General features: G+C 40.1%; 1 protein-coding gene across 1 annotated transcript in view; it reads right to left on the bottom strand.

Annotated features, from left to right (window-relative positions):
- Nucleotides 1–21,506, bottom strand: part of LOC140493590 (uncharacterized) — a 34,591-nt gene extending 13,085 nt beyond the window's left edge. The window contains exons 1-10 of the mRNA XM_072592197.1: nucleotides 19,861–21,506; nucleotides 19,567–19,754; nucleotides 18,998–19,150; nucleotides 11,959–12,097; nucleotides 10,733–10,943; nucleotides 8,766–8,907; nucleotides 7,095–7,256; nucleotides 5,953–5,990; nucleotides 4,598–4,636; nucleotides 3,387–3,553 (exon numbers count right to left, since the gene is read on the bottom strand). Of these exons, the coding sequence (XP_072448298.1) occupies nucleotides 3,387–3,553; nucleotides 4,598–4,636; nucleotides 5,953–5,990; nucleotides 7,095–7,256; nucleotides 8,766–8,907; nucleotides 10,733–10,943; nucleotides 11,959–12,097; nucleotides 18,998–19,150; nucleotides 19,567–19,754; nucleotides 19,861–19,986 (1,365 nt within the window). The 5' untranslated portion in view covers nucleotides 19,987–21,506. The remainder of the gene's footprint in view (nucleotides 1–3,386; nucleotides 3,554–4,597; nucleotides 4,637–5,952; nucleotides 5,991–7,094; nucleotides 7,257–8,765; nucleotides 8,908–10,732; nucleotides 10,944–11,958; nucleotides 12,098–18,997; nucleotides 19,151–19,566; nucleotides 19,755–19,860) is intronic.
- Between the last annotated feature and the right edge of the window lie 543 nt (nucleotides 21,507–22,049).

Here is a 22,049-nt window from a genome sequence, read left to right as displayed (position 1 = left end):
AATCACTCCAGTTTCCCCATGATAAAGGTGCTATATAAATATATAAAATATATATAAATATATAAAATGTTGATTTTATAGTAGCCCCCTTTCCCTCCAAATGGAAACCCAGTATAAATTGTATAAATTTTGATTCTACTGGTCCATGCAATGCTACAACTCCTCTATCATTGGCAAACTTCTGCTCTTTATAACTATCTCAATTCTTTGCAATTCCATTGTAACATTTTGTCAGGGTCAATGGCACACTCTGCCTTGGTGGTGTAAGTCTTGGCATGAACCCATTCTGAATATTTAATGACCCTGACCCAGGGAAGTAGGTCAGCTTGCATTGTAACAGCTGGAACTCTGACCTGAAGAGGACATCTTGACATAATCAATCAGTCAATATGGACCACACCGCTGAGATTATCATATCCTCAACTAATGCTCATAGCCATATACTTCCAGCTGGGATGACTGGGCATTGAAGCATACCTGTGACATAGTTATGGCTAAAGTATTGGACCGGCAATCAAGCTGCCCAAGCTAAGAATCTGAGATATGGATTTAAATTCCATGACAATAGGCAGGGAATTTAAATTCAAGTACAGGTGTGCATCCCTTTATTCGAGCATCAAAAAACCGAAAAGCTCCAAAAACCAAAAGGTTTTCATTGAGTGTGCAGCATCAGTCATGTCTGTGTAACATAACGGAGTTTTTCTTGGTGGGCGAAGGCTGCACCTACTCGACCCACGTGGCAGCGTGGCCCAGCAGTCAGAGACGTCAGTTGTGTATTGTTTTTGCTGTGCTAAATTGTTTAATCTTAGAGTGAAAATGTCAAAAAGAGATGCAGGTACATCTATGGCTAACAATAATATAAAGAAAAGGAAGCATCTGTCATTATCAATCATGCAGAAAGTAGAGTTATTGCAGAAGCTTGATCATGGTGTGGCTGTGCAGCGTCTTACTGAAGAACATGGTGTTGGAACTACCACTGTCTATGTTTGAAGAAACAGAAAGACAAGTTACTGAGGTTTTATGGTGACAGTGATGACCATGAACTAATGAAAAATAGGAAAACACTGCCTAGGGCAAAACATGAAGATCTTAACCGTGTGTTGATGGAGTGGATTAGACTACGACTGCCACTGACTGCCTTGATGGGCATGAGACAAGCTAGAAAATATCATCATAAAGAACTGATCATTAAAGGCGAATGTCAATCTTCAGAAGGTTAGCTATAGAAATTCAAGAAGTGTAATGGTGTGAAATACCTGAAAATCTATGGCGAAAAGTCTTCTGCTGACCATGAAGCAACTGAAAATTATGTTGGTGAATTTGCCAAGCTGATATCTGACAAAAGCATTAGCCCTGAACAAATTTACAATGCTGATGAAACAACCCTCTACTGGCGCTGTGTCCCGAAAAAAACATTAGTAATGGTTAATGAGAGAGCACCAGTAGGTTTTAAGGAAGGACAGATTAACTATTCTTGGGTGTGTCAATGCTGCAGGCACACACAAGGTGAAATTGGCAGTGATTGGGAAAAGCAAACATTCAAGTTGTCTTAAAGGTGTACGCAATTTGCCTGTGCATTATTATGCAAACAAGAAAGCAAGGGTAACCCGAGAATTATTTTCCGATTCATTCAGTAAACATTTCGTACCACTGGTACGAGCTCATTACAAATTGGCTGGACTTAAAGAAAAGTGTAAAATTTTATTGTGCCTTGACAACTGCTCCACACATCCCCCTGCCAAACAGCTTGTGAAAAGTAATGTTTTTGGCATTTACTTGCCCCCTAGCATGATATATAGCCTTGTGACCAAGGAATTTTACGCTCAATGAAGAGCAAATATAAAGACTATTTTTTAAACTGTATGCTTGCTGCGGTCAACAGAGAGGTAGGAATTCAAGACTTCCTGAAAGAGTTCAGTCTTAACGATCCCACTTATGTAGTTGCTAATGTTTGGAATGATGTTGATAAAGCAACATTAACAAATGCTTGGCACAGACTCTGGCCGACAATGATGTTTCTTGTAAATGAATCTGCAGATGAAGAGTTCGAAGGATTTCATGTCGCTGAAGAGAAAAAGATGATAGCAAGCCTTGTTACTTACATACAAAATTTATCGAGCAAAAGTGTAAATAAATTACTTGAAGCTGACATCGAAGAAATGCTGAACATTGACAAAGATGTGCCTGTCGTGCATTCCTTGAGAGATGGGAACATTGCTGGAATGGTTTTAAATATGGGTTCCTGTACAGATAAGGGTGAGGATAGTAGTGATATGATGATGATGTTGATGATGAGTTAGTAAACACAGTTGAAGAAGTCCCCATGGACGAGATGGTGAAAATGTGTGATCAATTAATTGCTGACCTTGAACAACATCCATTTATCAGTGAGCAAGAGATTATGGCAACTTACTCAGTTGAAGAGAGATTGCTTAGACAGAAACCTATGTTAATGAGACAGATGACACTTGAAGAAGCCTTTAAAACCAGTGCCTGCCAGAGTGCTGAAGGCGTGTATGTTTAAGTTTACCGAATGTTTTTATTGGAATGTTTTTTATGGAAATAAAACGTCGTTGAATATTTGTCGTCGATATTTCATGAATTTGTATATATTACTCTATAAATAAGCTTTGTGCATTTAAGTTTTCCCAAATGATTTTCCTGCAATGTTTTTTATAGAAATAAAATGTTGTTGAATATTTATGGTCAATGTATTTCATTTATCAGTACACTAATCTATAGATAAAATATGGTAGTTTTTCTAATCTTTATTTATCCTGCTTAGTGTGAGTATTCATACATTTTTTTTTCTGCAGTACAGTATTTATGTTTGATTACAGGTTGCTACCCTGCACCCTACAGGGGGCGCTACATTAGTTCCAAAAACCACAAAATTCCCATTTCCACAAGCTGGTCCTGAGCATTTTGGATAAAGGGATAAGGACCTGTATTTAAGTAAGTCTGAAAGCAAGGAGAAAAACAGTAACGCTGATATTGAAACAATCTGACTGTTGTTTAAAAAAAACTCATCTTGTTCACTAATGCCATTTAGGGAAAGAGATCTTTCATGCATATCCAGTTCAACCTATGTGCAACTCCGCAAGTGTGGGAAAACCTTAATTGCCCTCTGAATGGCTTAATAAAACAATCAGTTGTCCAAAGGACAACAAAAATTGACTCATACATCCTATGAATGAATAAAAGAAAATCATCAAGGCCAGGAGCTCTGGGACTGTTTTTCCTTACTTAGCTAAGGGTTTTTTGTTGTTATTGGATGCCTATATTTCATGAGTCTAGTTGCCTAAGATCAACTAATTTAGTTCAAACCAGATATCGAACCTAGTCTTTCCATCCTTTCAGAGAACAAATGTAGAATTATTACATACCAGTAATTTAGTACCACATCCAGAAAGTGGGATCTTCACCAGGACATGAGTGGCATTACCAGTGATGTTACAAGATGCATCATTGAGCTGCAGGTTACTCTCTGGTAGGTTGGCCACCAAACGTCTTGGGACAGACAGAACCATTGCATTTGTTGAGCACTGGAGATCTATGACAGAGACACAAGTGAGCTTTCCTTTTGTAATCTATCAGAGAGGGAAAAAATTTCAAAGAAACCTAAGGGGCAACTGAGAGGAAATGCATTTATGAATGAGCTGCCAGAAGAAATGGTGGAGGCTAGTACAATTACAACATTTAAAAGGCATTTGGATGAGTATTTGAATAGGAAGGGTTTAGAGGGAATGGGCCATGTGCTGGCAAATGGAACTAGATTAGATTAGGATATCTGGTCAGCATTGTTGAGTTGGACTGAAGGGTCTGTTTCCGTGCTGTACGCCTCTATGACTATGTTATATCATAGATCTAGTAATGTTACTTTGCTGTTTTGTAGAGGACACTATCACCAATATTAAACTCTAATTTGAACTGCTGCATCATGTTTTATGATCAATGTCCTAGTTCTGTGGCATGACAGCGAAGCAGATGAGTGATCTAACTGCTGTAATTCTTTGACTATATCACAACCTTGCAGCATGCTGCCTGTCATTGTTTCTTGTGTAATGCAAGTTGTGTTCAGGGTGGTTCTTGTAGAAAGTTTTCAAGTTCACTTTACAAAGCTTAAAACATGGGACATAATGAACAGGTCACAAAGTCCTACTTGCAGAATGTTGATGTCTTTGTGAGAAAAGAAAAAGCAAAGTGGTTTATAAGAAGAATTCTAAGGCTTTGAGAATGTATTGACCCTCATGCTGTCAGCAGGTTCATAATACTCCCCGAGATAACCAGATTTGTTTGCTTTTCATGACAATGATCACAAAGTTTATGTACCAGGAATAATTCATAAAAAGTCTTAATAATAAAATATTAAATTAAACACTTCATAAGAATGCAAATAAAAACAGCAAATGTGAACACTTCATTCTACCAATGGCAAATTTTGTTCTTTGTACACTTGTCTCAGTCCTATAATTTGTTTCCATTTAATATCACTGAGGTGACCCAAACCTATTTTGATCAGGATTCCATTTACCTTTATCCATTTTTCCACGAATCTTACTGAAAGGGTTCAAAGGTTGAATGCAAGAATTCTTACCTAGGCCAACTAGTGATGGTTCATCATGTAAGCCCATGTCTTTAAATAAAGAAAGAAATAAAATTTGATGACTCCATCAGTAAATAGACACAAGGGAAAATAAACAGAACCACACAGGTTGATTGACATTTGCATTTTGACTTTCCACAGTCTTAAATAATCACATATTGCTTCAAAATGTTCTGGGATTGTAACACTATCTGCTTTAGTTAAATACTAATGGAAGCTAGTTGTCCCGTGATCTTACAAGAACAGAGTATAAAAAGATCTCATACACCATTTGCAACCTCATATAGTTTCTTTAATAATATTTCTTTATAGTTTTCTTCTCTTTGAAGTATACCTTGAAGTTTTACAAGTCTAAGTCCAATCTGAAAAGCCATGTCACAGAACTATGTTTTGTTAGGTAGAGTCACAAAAACTTGCAGATGCTGGAATCTAAAGTAGACAAGCAGGATGCTGGAGGAACACAGCAAGCCAGGCAGCATCAGGAGATGGAGAAATTGATGTTTTGTGTATAATCCTTCTTCAGGAATGAAGGTGGGGGTAGGTGGAGCTGAGTGTCATGAATTTTGCAGAATTTTTTATTTGTTCACAGAGTGTAGGCAGCATTGGCTGGGTCAGGATTTACTCCTGAGCCGTACTTGCAGTGCAGTTAAAAATCAATTACATTGCTATGGGTCTAGAGTCACATGTACATTCAGAGAATGCCATTTGGCCCATTGAATCTGCATCAACCCTCCGAAGAGTATCTCTCCCAGATTCCCCCACCTCCATCCCTATAACCACATATTTACCACAGCCAACCCACCTAGCCTACAGGGCAACTTAGCACGGCCAATCCAACCAGCGTGCACATCTTTGGACTGTGGGAGGAGACTAGGGCACCCAGCAGAAGCCCAACATGGGGAGAACATGCAAACTCCATGTAGATAGATAGTCACACAACACTGGAATAGAACCCGGGTCTCTGGTGCTGTGAGGCAGCAGTGCTAGCCACTGTGTCGCCTGTGTAGGAATGGGTAAGGATGGCAGATTTTCCTTCCCTAAAGTATATCAGTAAACCAAATAAATATTTACAACAATTGATAATGGTTACACAGTTGCCATGAAACAAGTCTTTTTTATTTTAATTCCAGACTTTTATGAAATTCAAATTTCACTAACTGCTACACTGGGTTTCAAACTCATGTCTCAATACATTAGTATGTACTACAAATAGCATTAAATAAAGGGAATAAAGAGAGAACTAAATCTGGACCTACTACTTTTCTGACATACTGCACACATAATTAGAGACATTGAATTCCTTCTCGTATTGGAATGAAAATGTAAATACTGGAACTGATACTTACTTAGGACAATCCAAATGCACTGTGGTTCTGACTGTAGCCTGAATGAAAGGAAAATGAATAAACAGGAATGTTTTACTTTGGGAGACAAAGCAAGAACACTGAATTTTACAATTGATTTCTGAAAGATGAAACTTTTCTCCCTATCCCACTAGAACCTCCATAAGGCACTGCATGTCTACAGGAGGAATTGGTACCACAGAGTGAAATTGACAGAACCCTAACAGCCTTTCCTCAATTCCATTTCAATACTCTCAAATTGAGTCAGAAAACAATGAGTTTGAACTCTAATCCAGGACTGAAGTAAGGATCTAACAAGAGCTAACATTCCAGAGTTGTATTCAGGGAATGCTGCCGAAACTGGATTACCACAGATTCTGCATTCAGGTGGTTTGGATGGACACTGTAGATCAAATGGGCTTAATTTGAGAAAGAAGATGGAGACTTCCTGGTGTCCTGCTTGATGTTCGTCATTTAACAAAGGTTACTGGAATATCAAGAGCTGAAATTTTGACCTTTTTATAGTTTTAGCAAGAAATAAAGCCAATAAGGGGCAGTTTGATTTTGCAGAGCATCAATACAAGAGTTACAATATTATGATTATTTTATTCAGATGTAAGGGAAGATGAGGAATTCCAGCTCAGAAGTAGAAAGGTTGAATTATTAACCAGCATGAGGATACAGAATAAGAAATTCAAAGAGTTGGGGAAGATAGAGGAGGGTTGGAGGCAGGACAGGAAGAGAATAGTGGGAAGGGGGCTGCAAGAATCTGTTTTGTTTTTCTTAGAATCTTTTGTTTTTCTTAGAAGTTATATTTCCATAGCTTTATGACAAGATATTAATTCCTAAGTTTAAAATATTCATAATTTTATATATAAAATATCAACTCGCACTAGTTCAAGCAAAAATTCCTTTAACAAAATATTCCTTTGCTTTTCATTAGGGGTGCATATATCAATATATTGATTTCAATTAACTCACTATTTTTCAAGTTCGTCCAGTTATATTTGCATTCCATAATTATATAATTCATGAAATCTTACAGAGTTAAAATGTCTGTATTCATTCAACCCCAGGATGACGTAAGTCTGAAAATGACTGCTCACTTGTGTCTCAAACAGAAGTTGCTGCAAATGATCCCTTACCCTGTTGAAGTTACTGAGAGAAAGCACACTGCAACTTGCTTTGGACCATCATGAACTCCCACTGACCAAGAAATATTTGTCGACACAGATCTGTCACCGTTAATACTCCAAATATCTGATTTGTGTAATCCATGGGGACCCACTATTGTAAAGCCTGTGATTCTGACAAATAAATGGAAGAAAAAAGAATTAAGGACTGTCGCTTTGCCCTCACTATTTAAAATTGTCTTCCTTTACAAGCATTATAGACAGAAGTTAATGAATTAAAGGTGAGACCTGCTAAGTGTTGAGAATAACAGAGCTAATGGCTGATATATATCAGAACATCAACTCCTTTTAGAATACAGAAGGGAAGGTCATAATAGAATGGCTTTGGTGGATTGAATTTTATTTATTGAAAGGCCTTCCTTTCCTCATTTTTTTTTTTCTGTTCAGCAAGTTATCTTGACCTCTAGTAATGCAAACAGCATGTTATGATACTTCTTTGGATCACTTAGAAATATGACAAACCCAACCATTAATAAAAAACATGGCATCCACGATGGTTTAATTGGTAAGTACTTTGTCCACCATGAAATTGTGTCCAGACATTTCCAGGTGCACTCTTGAGGACATGGTGAATTAAATGTCCTCAGTGTTGCATTTGAATTTGAAACGGTTAATTTTGAGGCATGTCATGAGTACCACCCTCTACACTGATGTGGGCAGAATAACTTGGCACCTTGAAGGAGAGAGACCTGGGACCTGATCCTCCTTAAAGTCTCTTTAATGGCATCTAACATATCAATGTAACCTGTAGTTAGTGGCTATTGTGCAATAAATTATGCCTCATTAACTATAAAATACTCTTCCAGTTATATCAGGAAGAGGTTTACCTCCATTGCACTGTATCCAACAGGGCCTGCAGTTTCTACATTTGAAAATGATTGGAAGGAACCTTCCTCTTGAGGAACAGATTCTACAATGTAATGAGTTGGCATGCCCATACAACATTAAGCATCTTGGGATATAGAAAGGGAAGATGTTGTTTGGAGTTTTACTCCAGATCACTATCCAATGGCCAATGCTGTATGCGTGAATACGGAATGGCAACACCTAGCGCAATCAGTGTCATCATGCCAACCAATCAGCACCCATTTCTCTTGTAGTGTGAATTGCTGAAGTCTTTTGAAACTTATTATTCTTGCATTTTTCCTGGTGAGTGAAAAATCCAAAGCTTCAGCAACATGTCTTTTGTTTTCCTACAAGTGGCTGTATGTTAAAACCTGTGGCACAATGGAGAAAACCTTGAGCCGAGTATCTTCTTTCCCTTGGGGGTGCCATGTTGGAATGCCAATCAAACAGCTGAGGAAACAGACCTTTTTACCCAAAATATCCAGGCAGTTCTGTAATCAGCTTCAAATCCTTGGAGTCTTTGATCAAAAAAACTGACAAAATAAAACACTGAATGAAACCACCCAGTGGTCAAGAGAGTTTGGGTGACAGTCCTAGAATTTGGTAACTATTATCCTTCAGTTGTAAAGAGTTCGAAAACTCAATAAAATTGACTATTGTATTCTTCAATACAGCTGCTGACTGAAATCAGTGGGTATGTAGTTATAAACTTGAGAAGGTTACACTGTAATTCATATGGACAATGTAATTCATAATATTGACAATGAAAAGAGATACCTTTCATTTAGACTGATGGCACTTATTGTGAAAGTAACTTCATCATAAAGTGAAGCAGGTATTCTTGCTCCATTTGGAGGCGTTGGATGAACAAACATGGGACGGAATATTCCCAATGCACATTGTGATATTGACCTGTCCACTGCAACAATTGAAAACAAGTTACACAAGTGCATACTACATTGTGTCAAATATATTACATATAGTTAAAAATCACACAACACCAGGTTATAGTCTAACAGGTTTAATTGGAAGGACACTAGCTTTCGGAGCAAGAAGGCATCTCCAAATCATATTACATATAAGGTTATTGTTACTCTCATTGTCTCTAACATCACTGAACTTTACTTAGGCTCCTCATACTGTAAAGCTGAGTAGAATTTGAAAATGGCAGTGAGCACCATTACTGTAGGAATGTTTAACACTTAGAATCAGATTCCCCACAGTGTGGAAGCAGATCATTCAGCCTATCGAGTCCATACTGACTCTCTAAAGAGCATCTCACTCAGACCCACCCCCTACCCTATCCCCGCAACCCTACATTTCCCATGGTTAATCCATCAAGCCTGCACATCCCTGGACAATGACTAAGGACAATTTAGCATGGCCAATCCACCTTACCTGCACATCTTTGGATATAGATTGCTATTTTGGCTATTCTCCCGGAAGTATTTAATCAAAACGAATTAGCACTTGCAGAGTTGGGTCTCATTAAGAGCAACTTCCAGCCATCCAATTTGTCATTGCTTGAAACAATGTGCTCTGAGGCAGCGCTTCTGGAACTGTTGCAGACATTTCATGGCAGTTTGGGACAGAAATAAAAGTTTTCTGATGTTTGTTTAGTGAGCACTATTTAAAAATGATACATCGGTGTGTTCGAACAGCAGTGTGTTAGAACACCAAGGCTTTTTTTATTCAGCACTGGGGGCTCTGTGGGAAAAAGTAGGGCACTGGATGTTTGGCCTCGGCTAATTATTTCTGAGAAAATAAGGGAAGAATAGTAGAAGATCAAGGTTGAAGTGTAAAATATAAGCTCTGTATCCCCAAACTGCTACATACCATCCTTTGTTAGTTTGACAGCAGTGGATAGCAAGGTATGTATGTGTCCCATATGTTACCATTTTAAGTCAAGCTGTCCAATTCCATTTGGGAGCCTGATTTAAATGTAGGATGCCCACAGAGAAAGGAAGGCCAGGGCTCTACAAGACAAGGTGTTTTTAATAGCCTCCTTGAGGGCCAGAAGGACCTGAAATCCTCTCCTCCATTTCGTAAAGGAGCCTTCAACCTCCATAACGCTTTCTAAGGTCACTCTCCAGACTCTGCTATGATTGCTGACTTCTCCCTTCCAGCTGTCTTACTCTGTGAGGTCTCCATTACTCGAGTGGTAGTCAACCAGCCTGTGAAGTTGGCCAGCTGCCAAGTGGAAAACAATAAAGTTATAACAGGGTCTTACCATTAAATTTAGTTAGATCTCTGTAAGGTGGTCGAGCTGAGTTCTTTCTGTTCTACCACACTTGCCTACAAGTTCCCTGCATCCTAAATATTGGGGTGCTCAACTTGCTAACTGTGAAAAACAACAACAGGAACATTGCAGGAATGTATTAATAATCTTTTCTTCAATGTTAGATTCTGTCTAAAGTTGACAATATTCAAGCTGTTCAAAATAATTTTCAGAATCCCACTTCTTCAAAAGAAATACCTAGTGAGCTCACAAATTCCATCAGCAGTCGAATTAGCCAGGATATCATTTAAGGTGACTTTATTCTCATCAGGAATACTGGGCCAGGAAGAAGAACAGTCAAGCTTGTTGTTCCTGGCTGTTGGGTTGAAGGAGCCGAATGCTGACAAGGTACAGATTGTGATTGGTGCACTTAACCTCCTCGAAGTGTCACTAAGTTTCACACTCGAGTGATGCTACTGGAGTTTCCTTCAGAAGAAGAGGGAAATAAACCACAAGGATTGCTTACCAATGATCACAAATTGCATCGGAATGGAGCTAAAGACTTTAGTGCTTTGATTGAATGATGTGGTTGAAGCCTCTTCAAAAGCAGAGTGCAAGGTCTGTGTGCCATCACTGTGTGTCAGGACAGTGGCTTCTCCTGGATAGTCTTCAATAATCAATTCTAAGCTGTATGTCCCATATGTCCCACGACCATTATAATGAAGGACACAGCTTTCCTGCAAGAATACTTGAGTAAATATTAGCACATCCTCTCTCCTCTTCACATTATTATTATGTTAGACTTGCTGTGGTATCTCCTGTTCTAACTTGTACCTTGGATCCCAATTCAATAAATTCATGAGCTTCTTTAAACTTGATAGGACCTTGGTTTAAGGAGGACATCTCCAACAATATAGCATTGCCCTCAGTAGTGGAGCTGAGTGTCAGCCTGATCTTCTGTTGTAGTGGATGAAAGCTTAAGGCAAGACACCTGAGGACTACGTTCTTGTTGTCAGATGTAACAGGATCTGATGTAAGCTCAGCACACTGAATTGTGAGCATGCAGTCAACGTTTTCTGTCCATTTATTATAATCCACAGAAAACCATGCGCTGGGTACTCCTCATATAACACCACTGCTAACTGACCAGACAGTGGTGTGAGGCAAACATCTTGTTGCAATCTTGATCAGTAATTTTTTAGATTCCATTACAGTGTGGAAACAGGCCCTTCGGCCCAACAAGTCCACACTGACCCGCCAAAACGCAACCCACCCATACCCCTACATTTACCCCTTACCTAACACTACAGGCAATTTAGCATCGCCAATTCACCTGACCTGCACATCTTTGGACTGTGGGAGGAAACCAGAGCACCCAGAGGAAACCCACGCAGACACGGGGAGAACATGCAAACTCCACACAGTCAGTCGCCTCAGGCGGGAATTGAACCCGGGTCTCTGGCGCTGTGAGGCAGCAGTGCTAACCACTGTGCCACCGTGCCGCCCACAATTGCATTTGTTTGCTGTTTTACAAAATAATAAATGATTTGTTTGCTTCCAGGTTTGCCAATACATGAGCACATGAAGAAAGTACAGCAAACCAGTCCAGGAAATAAAAACAATTTGCAATGATCTGAATAGCACAGACACATATTCAAATTCTAAACTTATGCCAGGACTTTTTTTTTAAAAGATGAAGCAATCTTATAAAGTCTTTGTTTATACCTGACATTAGAAAGCTGGCTGAACTACCTGGTCTAACATGAAGAATGGCAGCTGGGTACAGTGGGCACATTCATGTCTTGTCCTTTGTCCATAACGACATCTCAGAATATCACCATCCTTCTCATATATGGTAAGGTTATACTTGGCAGTGCAATTCTGAGGCACTCTGTTGAAACAGAGCAAAGAAATAAAAATGAAGTCTTTGGGCAGTAAATTAATCCAATCCGCAGTATACAGAACACCATGGTGATGATAATTCTCTGTAACAGTTCACTTTTTTTTAAATTGAGTGCATCATACCAGTTAACCTCTCTTTATAAGGCATTGCTTCATAAGGCCTCTGAGTCCAGCTGTCTGTGCTTCCTTCTGTGTCTTAGCAAAAAACAAACTGTGAAGGGATGCAAAGCTATTTTCTGGCATCACTCTGCAATGCCCATACTTGGGCAACATTGTAGAATCAAGTAAAGCTCACTTTACACATCCACAAAAACAAAAGGTCAACTATTTTACAATTGCACTTAAGTTTATTGAATCAATTCTGGTTAACTATGCACAATAAGCAAAATACTCGATGTCTGAGTATAACGTTTTGGCCTGATAATCTTTCAAATAGCATCTGTCAGTGCACAGCTTTAGCGTTAATTTAAAATGGGTTGCATGGAAACTGTTTGACTGGCATTGATGGAAGGAAAGTTTCCATTGATTTTTTTCTCTGAAGCAGAGTCTGTATTTAACATGATAATGTAAGAACTATGAACAGGAAATCCACAGGTGAAGTGTGACTATACAGTTTTGGCATTCAAACAGCCTTTGACCAAACATGGCAACAAGAAACTCAAATCAAAGTCAATTGCAATCAAGGGGAAAATTCTCTACTTATTGGAGTTCAACCTGGTGCAGAGGAAGGTGGTTGTTGCCGTTTGTGGTTAATCATCTCAGTCACAGGACGGTTCTGCTTGAGTCTCTAACACGAGTGAAAGTGAGGACTGCAGATGCTGGAGATCAGAGCTGAAAAATGTGTTGCTGGAAAAGCGCAGCAGGTCAGGTAGCATCCAAGGAGCAGGAGAATCGACGTTTCAGGCAGAAGCCCTTCTTCAGGAATGAAGAAGGGCTTATGCCCGAAACGTCGATTCTCCTGCTCCTTTGATGCTGCCTGACCTGCTGCGCTTTTCCAGCAACACATTTCTCTAACACGAGTGACCAAGATCCAACTATCTTCATCTGTTGCATCAATGACCTTCTTTCAGTCATAAGTTCCAAAGTGGAGATGTTTATGGATAACCGTGTTCAGTATAAATCACAATCCTCAGATAATGAAGTAGTGTATGCCCATTCACAACAAGATCAACAACATTTAGGCTGGACAAGAAATATTCATGCCAAATAAATGCTAGGCCTTGACCAACTCCAATAAAAGAGAACTTTACCATTGCTCCTTGATGTTCAGTGACATTATCATACTTGAATCCTGCACCGTCAACATCCAGTGGGTTACCATTGACTGGTGAGTCAACTGGTCCAGCAATACAATTATTACTGATACAACAGCAAGTCTTAAGTTGGGAATTCCATGGTGATTAATCACCTCCTGAACACCAAAGCCTGCCACCATATACAAGGAACAACAGGATGTGAAGAAATGTTCCACAATTTCTGGGATAAGTGTGGTTAAAAATACTCAACAAGTTCAGCAGCATTCAGAACAAAGCAGTCTATGCGATTAGAACCCCATCCATCAATTTCAATATTTAATCCCTTCAATAGTGGAACACAGTGGCAGCAGTGTGTGCCATCTCCATAAGAGTTTTCTTAGTTACTTTCCAGATGCGGGTAAAAGGAAACAAAATAGTAAATATCTCTACACTGTAACATTCAGTATATATTTCTTAAAGTTTGTACCTTATAGAACAACACAAATTACATCCTATAAATATGAAAAGTTGTGTTTTCAAAATACTTTGTAAAGATCTTATTATGTGTATAGATTCCCTACAGTGTGGAAGCAGGCCATTCGGCTCATCGAGTCCATACTGACCCTCTGAAGAGCATCCCACCCAAACCCCCTACCCTATCCCTGTACCCTTGTATTTCCCATGGTTAATTCACCTAGCCTGCATTTACCTGGACGCTATGGGCATTTTAGCATGGCCAATCCACCCAACCTGTATATCTATGAACTGTGGAAGAAAACCAGTGCAAACCCACACAGACATGGGGAGAACGTGTAAACTCCACACAGACAGTCACTCAAGGTTGGAGATGGACCTGGGTCCCCGGTGCTGTGAGGTAGCTGTGCTAACCACTGTGTACTCCTATGATTTTCAGCCAGGCTCTCCATGATCCTTGATGACAAAAGACTCAGTAAGACATCCCTTCACCACAACGTTGCCAGCTCCACTATTCCCTGCACAATGTAATCAGTCCCACTTCCACTACAATCACTCCTTCCTCCTCACATTACTGCCATTACCACTCTCCAATTAGGTGAATTGCTGATGCTTGTGAAAGAGAGCCGCAATCCCAGACGAAGGAGCTTTTTTTTCATCCTTTCATGTGAATGTGGGCATTGTTAGCAAGGCCAGCTTTTATTGCCATCCCTAATTGCCCTTGAGAAGATGGTAATGAGCTGTCTAGTTGAACTGTTGCAGGCCACAACACACACACACACTCACTTTCCCAGCTGTGTAATATAATTTCTGTTTTTTGATCCTTGCTTAGACAGCAACTTCTGCCTGCACCAAGCTGGTACACAAATATCCCAGCTCCACACTAGGAGTGCCGCCTCAGGTTGAAGGGTGTTTTGAGATTTCCACTCATCACATTACTGATAGCATCAGACTAACTGACTGTTCCATCAGTCTTCTTTCCATAGTTATCACCCCAAATGCTGTATATATGACTTGATGTGCAGCCACTACTCACAATTTTGAAACCACTGATTTTCATGATGCACTGCAGCAACTTCAAGGTCCCTAAGACAGCACCTTCCAAACCTGCAAGCCCTATCACCTAGAACAGAAACAACAGACACAATGAACAGTATCACTTCCAAGTTTCTGTTCAAGCCACAGGCCATTCTGACTTGCAAACATGTAATGTTTCTTTACTGTCACTCAGACAAATTACTTGAACTTCCTTTTACATACACCTGTACATACACCACATTGACTGCAGAAATCCAAGAGGGCACCTCACACTTCCTGCTCAAAGACAATTATGGATGGGTAATAGACGTTAGCCTTTCGAATGATGTGTACATCCACTGAACAAAGTAAAAAAGAACTGGCCATTTGGTTCTTTCAACCTACTCCACCATTCTGTAAGATTATGGTTGGTCATGGTTCAGCGAACCTTTTCCTCACTATCCTATATCCTTGGTTCTTCCATATCCAAAAATTGATAGTTCTCAATAGCTCCTCATGCAGCAACTAGGCTGATTCTGCACCAACTGGTGAGGATACCAAGAAGAGGGCAAAACATACTCAACCACATCCTCACCGATGTGCCTGCTGCAGATGCATCTGTCCATGACTATATTGGCAAGGATCACCACTCAACAGTTCTTGTATACACAAAATCCTGTTTACACATTGACAATATTCTCCATCAGGTTATATTGTACTGTGTTTGAACAAATCTAGCAAGACTGCACAGCCATGATGTATGGTGGGCTGTCAGCAGAAGAGGAATTGTATTCCAACACAATCTGCAATCACATGGCCTGCAATATCACCCACTCTATCAACACAGATGATCAACCCTAGTTCAGTGAAGCGTACAAGAGGACATGCCAGGAGCAGCACCAGGTATAGTAAACGTGAGGTGTGCATCCTAGTGAAGCTACAACGCATGATAGCTAAACAGCATATATAGCAACTGATGGACAGAAATAAGTAATTCCATAACAAATGGATTGGATCCAAGTTCTCCAATTGTGCCACATCCAGGCATGAATGGTGATGGGCGCTTCAAATTCAATGAAGGAAGAAGCTCCACTAATATCCATATCCTCATGATAGGGGAGCCCAGCAAAAGATAAGATTGAAGAATTCTTCAGGCTGAAATGTCAAGTGGATGATTCATCTCAGTACTTTCCAGTGGACCCCAGAATCACAGATGCCAGTCCTCAGCCAATTTGATTAACTTCACTTGGTATCAACAAATAGCTGGAAGCACTGGATACTCATAGGCTCTGATAAGATTCCCACAATAGTACTGGAGACTTGTGCTTCAGTATGCCATGCCCCTAGCCAAACTGTTCCAGTACAGCTATAATACTGGCACCTATCTGAGAGTGTGGAAAATTGTCCGAGTATGTCCTGTACACAGAAAGCAGGACACATCCAACCTGGTTAATTACTACCCCATCAATCTACTCTTGATCATCAGCAATGTAATGGAAGGTGTCATCAACAGTACCACCAAGCAGCACATGCTCAGCAACAACCTGCTCACTGATGCTCAGCTTGTGTTCTACCAAGCCATTCAACTGACCTCATTACTACCTTGGTTCAAACATGGACTGAATTCCAGAGGTGAGGAGAGAGTGACAATCTTGACATCAAGGCCGCATTTGACCGAGTTTAGCTTTAAGAAGCTCTAGCAAAACTAGAGTCAGGAGGAAAACTCTCTACTAGTTAGAGTCATTCCTGCCCAAAGGAAGATGTTTGTGGTTGTTTCAGACCAGTCACCTCAGCTTCAAGACAATTCTACATGTTCTGCCCAACCATCTTCAGCTGCCTTCCCTCCATAACGTCAGAAATGAAGACTTTCACTGATGATTGCATACTGTGACTCCTCAGATACTAAAGCAATCCATGGTTAAATGCAACAAGCTCTGGGCAATATCTAGGCTCGGGCTGACAAGTGGCATTAACATTCATACCACACAAATGCTAGACAATGACCATTCCCAATAAGAGACAAATCAACCACCACTTGTTAACATTCAATGGTTTTACCACCACTGAATCCCACACTATCAACATCCTAAGATTACTATTGACCAGAAACTGAATTGGGCTAGCCATATAAATACATTGGCTATGAGAGCAGGTGAGAGATTAAGGATACTGCAGAAAGTAGCTTAACTTCTGGCTCCCCATAACTTGTCCATTATCTACAAGGCACAAGTCAAGAATGTGAAACAATACTCCCCACTTGTACAGATGGGTGCAGCACCAACAACACAAGATACTTCATACCTTCAGGACAAAGTAGCCTGCTGGACGGGCATTACGTCCACAAACATGCACTCCTTTTACTACCAATGCACAGTAACAGCTACATGTACAATCTACAAGATGCACAAGGTGCAAAAATGCATAAAGTCTCCTTAGATAGTATTTTCCAAGTCCATGACCACTGCCACCTAGAAGGACATGGCAACAGATAGATAGGAACACAACTAAGTGACTCACCATAGACTTAGACATATGTCACCAGGTCAAAATCCTATAACTCCCTCCCCAACAGCATTCTACGTCTACATAGTCCACCAAATGGAGTCTAGTCGTTCAAAAAGGAGTTCAACACCACCTTCTCAAGGGAAACTAGGAATGAGCAACAAATACCAGCTCAGCTGATACCCACATCAAATGAATGAATAATTGAAAACAAAATAAACCCTCAACTCAGGAATCTTTTTATTTAAACATATTAAAAATTACAGTCACTCTAGGGCAATTATGCCCTTTCTAAAGTATAAAGACCAAACCTTTCCACATTCTTCCAGGTAGCATTGCATCAAGGCTCTTAATAATTGTAGTAAAACTTCTTTAAGTTTATGCTCCAATCTTTTTAAAGTAAAGGATAACATTAGTTTGCTTTGCTAATTGCTTTCTCCACCTGCATTCCCGTAATTCATAGAAACAAATCCCCTCAGATCCCTATGACTGTGAAGGATCGCTCTGATGACCAATTTTATTGTCTTTTAGTTAAGGGTGACCAAAATATTTAATGCTCTTGTAGGTAATGACAGTATGACACTGTAATACTAACAATCTAATCCAGAACGTTAATGACCAGTCTGTTCTGCATTAACTGATCACAGTCATGGGAGATGGAGGTTATAATGGTAATGCCACTCCTTTAGAAATCCAAACCTAATGCTCTAACTGTGTAGATTTAAATCCTACTGTAGTAGTTGGAGGAGTATTAAATTCAGTTAAGGACAAACCTGTAGGTAAGAACTAGTCTTAATAAGAGTGAACATGAATGATCATCCATTGCTCTAAAAGCACATATCATTCACTAATGTATTTTAGGGAAGAAATGGTGGCTCAGTGGTTAGCACTGCTGCCTCAAGCGCAAGGGACCTGGGTTCGATTCCAGCCTCAGGCGACTGTGTTGGGTTTGTACATTCTTCCCGTGTCTGCATGGGTTTCCTCTGGGTGCTCTGGTTTACTCCCACAGTCCAAAGATGTGCAGAATAGGTGAATTTGCCATGCTAAATTGTGCATAGTGTTAGGTGCATTAGTCAGAGGGAAATGGATCTGGGTGGGTTACTCTTTGGAGGGTCGGTGTGGACTTGTTGGGCTGAAGGGCCTGTTTCCACACTGTAGGGAATTTAATCTAATCTAAAAAAATCTGCCACATTTGATCTACGTGACTCGAAATCCACAACATTGTGGTTAACTCTTTACTGCCCTCTGAAATGACGTTGTAAGCTATTCAGTCCAAGGGCAATGAAGAATCAACAACGAATGCTGGCTGTGACAGTGATGTCCACGTTTCCTGAAAGAATATAAAATATATCTGTCACAACGTACATTGTTAGGAGGGGCAGAAAACTTTTGACTGGTATCAATATTTTTTCTGGAAAGAAGAGTGAAGTCAGGATTAGGCTGTGATGACACTTCCTGTTAAGTAATATTCCAGGGTTCATTGTCTTGGATCGTGTGAGATATTTGGAAACGCCACCCAAGAAGTCTTAACAGCAACAACAACAAGCAGCTTCAAGACATTAAATGGGGTAACAAAAGTGAACTTGTCTGATTGCTCCATCCCCTGACATTTAATGTTATGTAATAAACCATTAGCTCTTACTTTTGTTTCAGTATTTTACCTTAAGATGGGCAGTAGAGGTGGTTGAGGGGGTGCGTTGAGTGCTACATTATCTGAGCGATTTCTCAAATCTGCCAATAAGGAAAATGTAAACTGAAGGTTTTCTGCTTTCCTTTGAGATCCCACTAATGGTGACCAACAACAACCAGATGGTCTGTAAAAAAACAACATGAGGTTAAATAATAAAGAGGCTGGTGACATTCCTTAGCCGACTGAATGTCACACTGGCTTCTAAAATATAAGATATCAAAGTTAAGTTTGGGTTTGCCCATCACTTTGGTTGTTGAAGAGTAAATTTCTTGATGACAGAATAATCACCTCATTGGATAGTGCAAGGCTTCAGAGAAATAAATTGAATGTTCCTTCAATATTCTGCCTGACTGAGGTGGGATAGTGGCAGGAAATGAGGAAAGCCATTCTCATTTTCCCTTTCTATACTATGGGCTTTGAGAAAAGACACTCAGTAGATTCACTTAGGGAATTAGGCAAGAAGGAAGCATGCAACTGGGAGGTAGCGGTACATTTAATCTAACAGTTTACCTTCGTTATGACTAAAAAGAGTGGACTTACCTTAGGTAAAACAGGCTTGTGTTGTTGTTGTTGTGGAATATAGTCTCTCCATCCAGCAAACACCAGGTTGCAGTGTGGTTGCTGTCTCCCACTATTTGGGTTCTTGACTTAGAGCAGTTTAAAGCAACACAAATTCCATCTAGGCTCTGGGAGCATGGAAGGCTGATTCCTGTGTAATACACATGCACCTGACATGTGCATTTAAAGAATCAATAAGCTACACAGATTACATGTACTTCATATGGGACAGTTAGTATTGCTGTGTTAACACGGCTGATCAATAAAAATCAGTACCTGCATTGTGTCACCAACCAAAGATGTTTCCAAACCAAAAGAAGAACCAAAATAGGAGAAGGGAGTAGAACAGCAGCCTTGCAAGAAAGCAGCACTCATTGCCAGCAACCACAAGCGAAGCCTCATTTCTGTTCATAGGTTGCCAATAAACTCAAAATAAGACTAGGATATTTTAATGCACTCGGAGGTTGCCTGGTACACGCTAGTCTAGAGAGCTGCAAGCAGAAAGATGAAAGTCACCCATGAAACACAGCCAAAAGCCAGAGATGATGTGCGAGGGAGCTCGATATTTAATACGTAATTCATTTTGCAGCACTGATTGGTTTGTAACTTCATCTGCTCTCTCAGATTGGTGAATACAAATTTCAGGAAGGAATTTTATCTATTTATCTTTCGTGTAGCTGCCAAGATTTAGCCTCGTGATATTTGCTAATGCATGTAAGCCCAATTCTGTCACACATTTTAACTGTCTGAGAGCTGTATCCCCCTTCAGTTTCCCAAATCTATAGCTTCTTCTATTGTTCATGTTCAATTTCAAACAGATTGAGTTGAAATAGTACATTCATAGATTCAAATCAACTCAGTGCTTTTGATAAAACTTACATCTTTCATACTGTTTGTTCTTACACATTCATTGGATTTCTACAGATCAGCTGTACACTTGTAAGTAAACATTCCTGATGAAGGGCTTTTGCTTGAAACATCGATTCTCCTGCTCCTCAGATGCTGCCAGCACCACACTCTCGACTCTAATCTCGAGTATCTGCAGTCCTCATTTTTGCCAATAGACTGCTGGACCAGGATCTCTACAAAGTTCTTAAACAGCACTGTGGTCTGTTGATAGGATGGCTAATTAGTCTACAGCCCATGTCAAAATCTCATCCTCATTTTGCCAACAATCTCATCTTGATCAAAAGTGAAACTAAAACAAAGATTTTTGTTCCTTCTCTCAGGAATGTCTTTTGCAAACATAAGAATGTCACCCATTACTTGTAGCAGATATTCGTCCTCAGCTGGTAGTTCACAATGATGAATATTTGACAAAGAGACATTTTCCTCCATCAATGTGCCTTTTTGCTATGTCAACTTTACAAGAACATTGGCTAACCCTACATAGATTTCTTTTTTGGAAATCGTCTGTAAACTTCTCTTTTTCAGTCTCCACAGCTTAATTACATTATGTGACTGCTAATAGCTGGGCTTTTAGGATCAGTGGTTTGGTTGAGACTGCATCAATTGTTGTTTTGCTTTGATCAGCACAAGCTCCTTTTGTATGCTCAACTTTAGACTCCACTGAGGCATAGTTGGTCTATAGTTTGATCCTTTTCACTGAAAAAAACATTTTGAGGGCTTAAAGATTACTGATGGGGCTCAATTGTAGGACTGAGATGGCTTTTCATAGATTAACAATGTTTGACCATTGAAGGCTTGTTTGATCCAATTTGGACCTAAGTATAACCTTTTCCCAATCAACTTTTATTAGCTACTTGCTGTTGTTGAATTATTCCAAACAAGAATGCTTCTTTGTACACAAAATGGCATCAACTGTTTGGATGGTTACACAGTGTGGTGTTCTGTTTTGACATCTCCTTGTTGCCAGCTCACAGAATCCCTACAGTGTAGAAACCGACCCTTCGGCCTAACAAGTCCACACCAACCCTCCAAAGAGTAACCCACCCAGACCCATTCCCTTACATTTAACCCCTGACTAATGCCCCCAACCTACACATCCCTGAACACTGTGGACAATTTAGCACAGCCAATTCACCTGACCTGCACATCTTTGGACTGTGGGAGCAAACTGGAGCACCCGGAGGAAACCCACGCAGACACATGGAGAACATGCAAGCTCCACACAGACAGTCACCCGAGGCTGGATTGAACCCGGGTCCCTGGCGCTGCGAGGCAGCAGTGCTAACCACTGAGTTACCATCCTGCCCTTAAGTTGAAATCTCCTATTGCTGTTTCAGCAAACTAGCTAAAAAGAGCCTTTCTTACAGAATATATGGAATTGACGGGCAGGGTTGGAGCAGAGTTGGAGCTTGCCCATTAGTGTATGGACAAGGACCAAGGCAGGAGTGGCACCCTCTTACCCTTGTGGCTATTTTCTTCCTACAGATTAACAAAGTGCACTGAGTCAGAGTCAATGGACTTAACTCAGGAATATTCTCTGACTCTTTTGAAAAAAA

Source organism: Chiloscyllium punctatum, chromosome 22, assembly GCF_047496795.1.
Source record: "Chiloscyllium punctatum isolate Juve2018m chromosome 22, sChiPun1.3, whole genome shotgun sequence".
Taxonomy (NCBI): domain Eukaryota; kingdom Metazoa; phylum Chordata; class Chondrichthyes; order Orectolobiformes; family Hemiscylliidae; genus Chiloscyllium; species Chiloscyllium punctatum.
The sequence above is the reverse complement of the archived record's forward strand: the minus strand, read 5'-3'. Positions and strand labels throughout refer to the sequence as shown.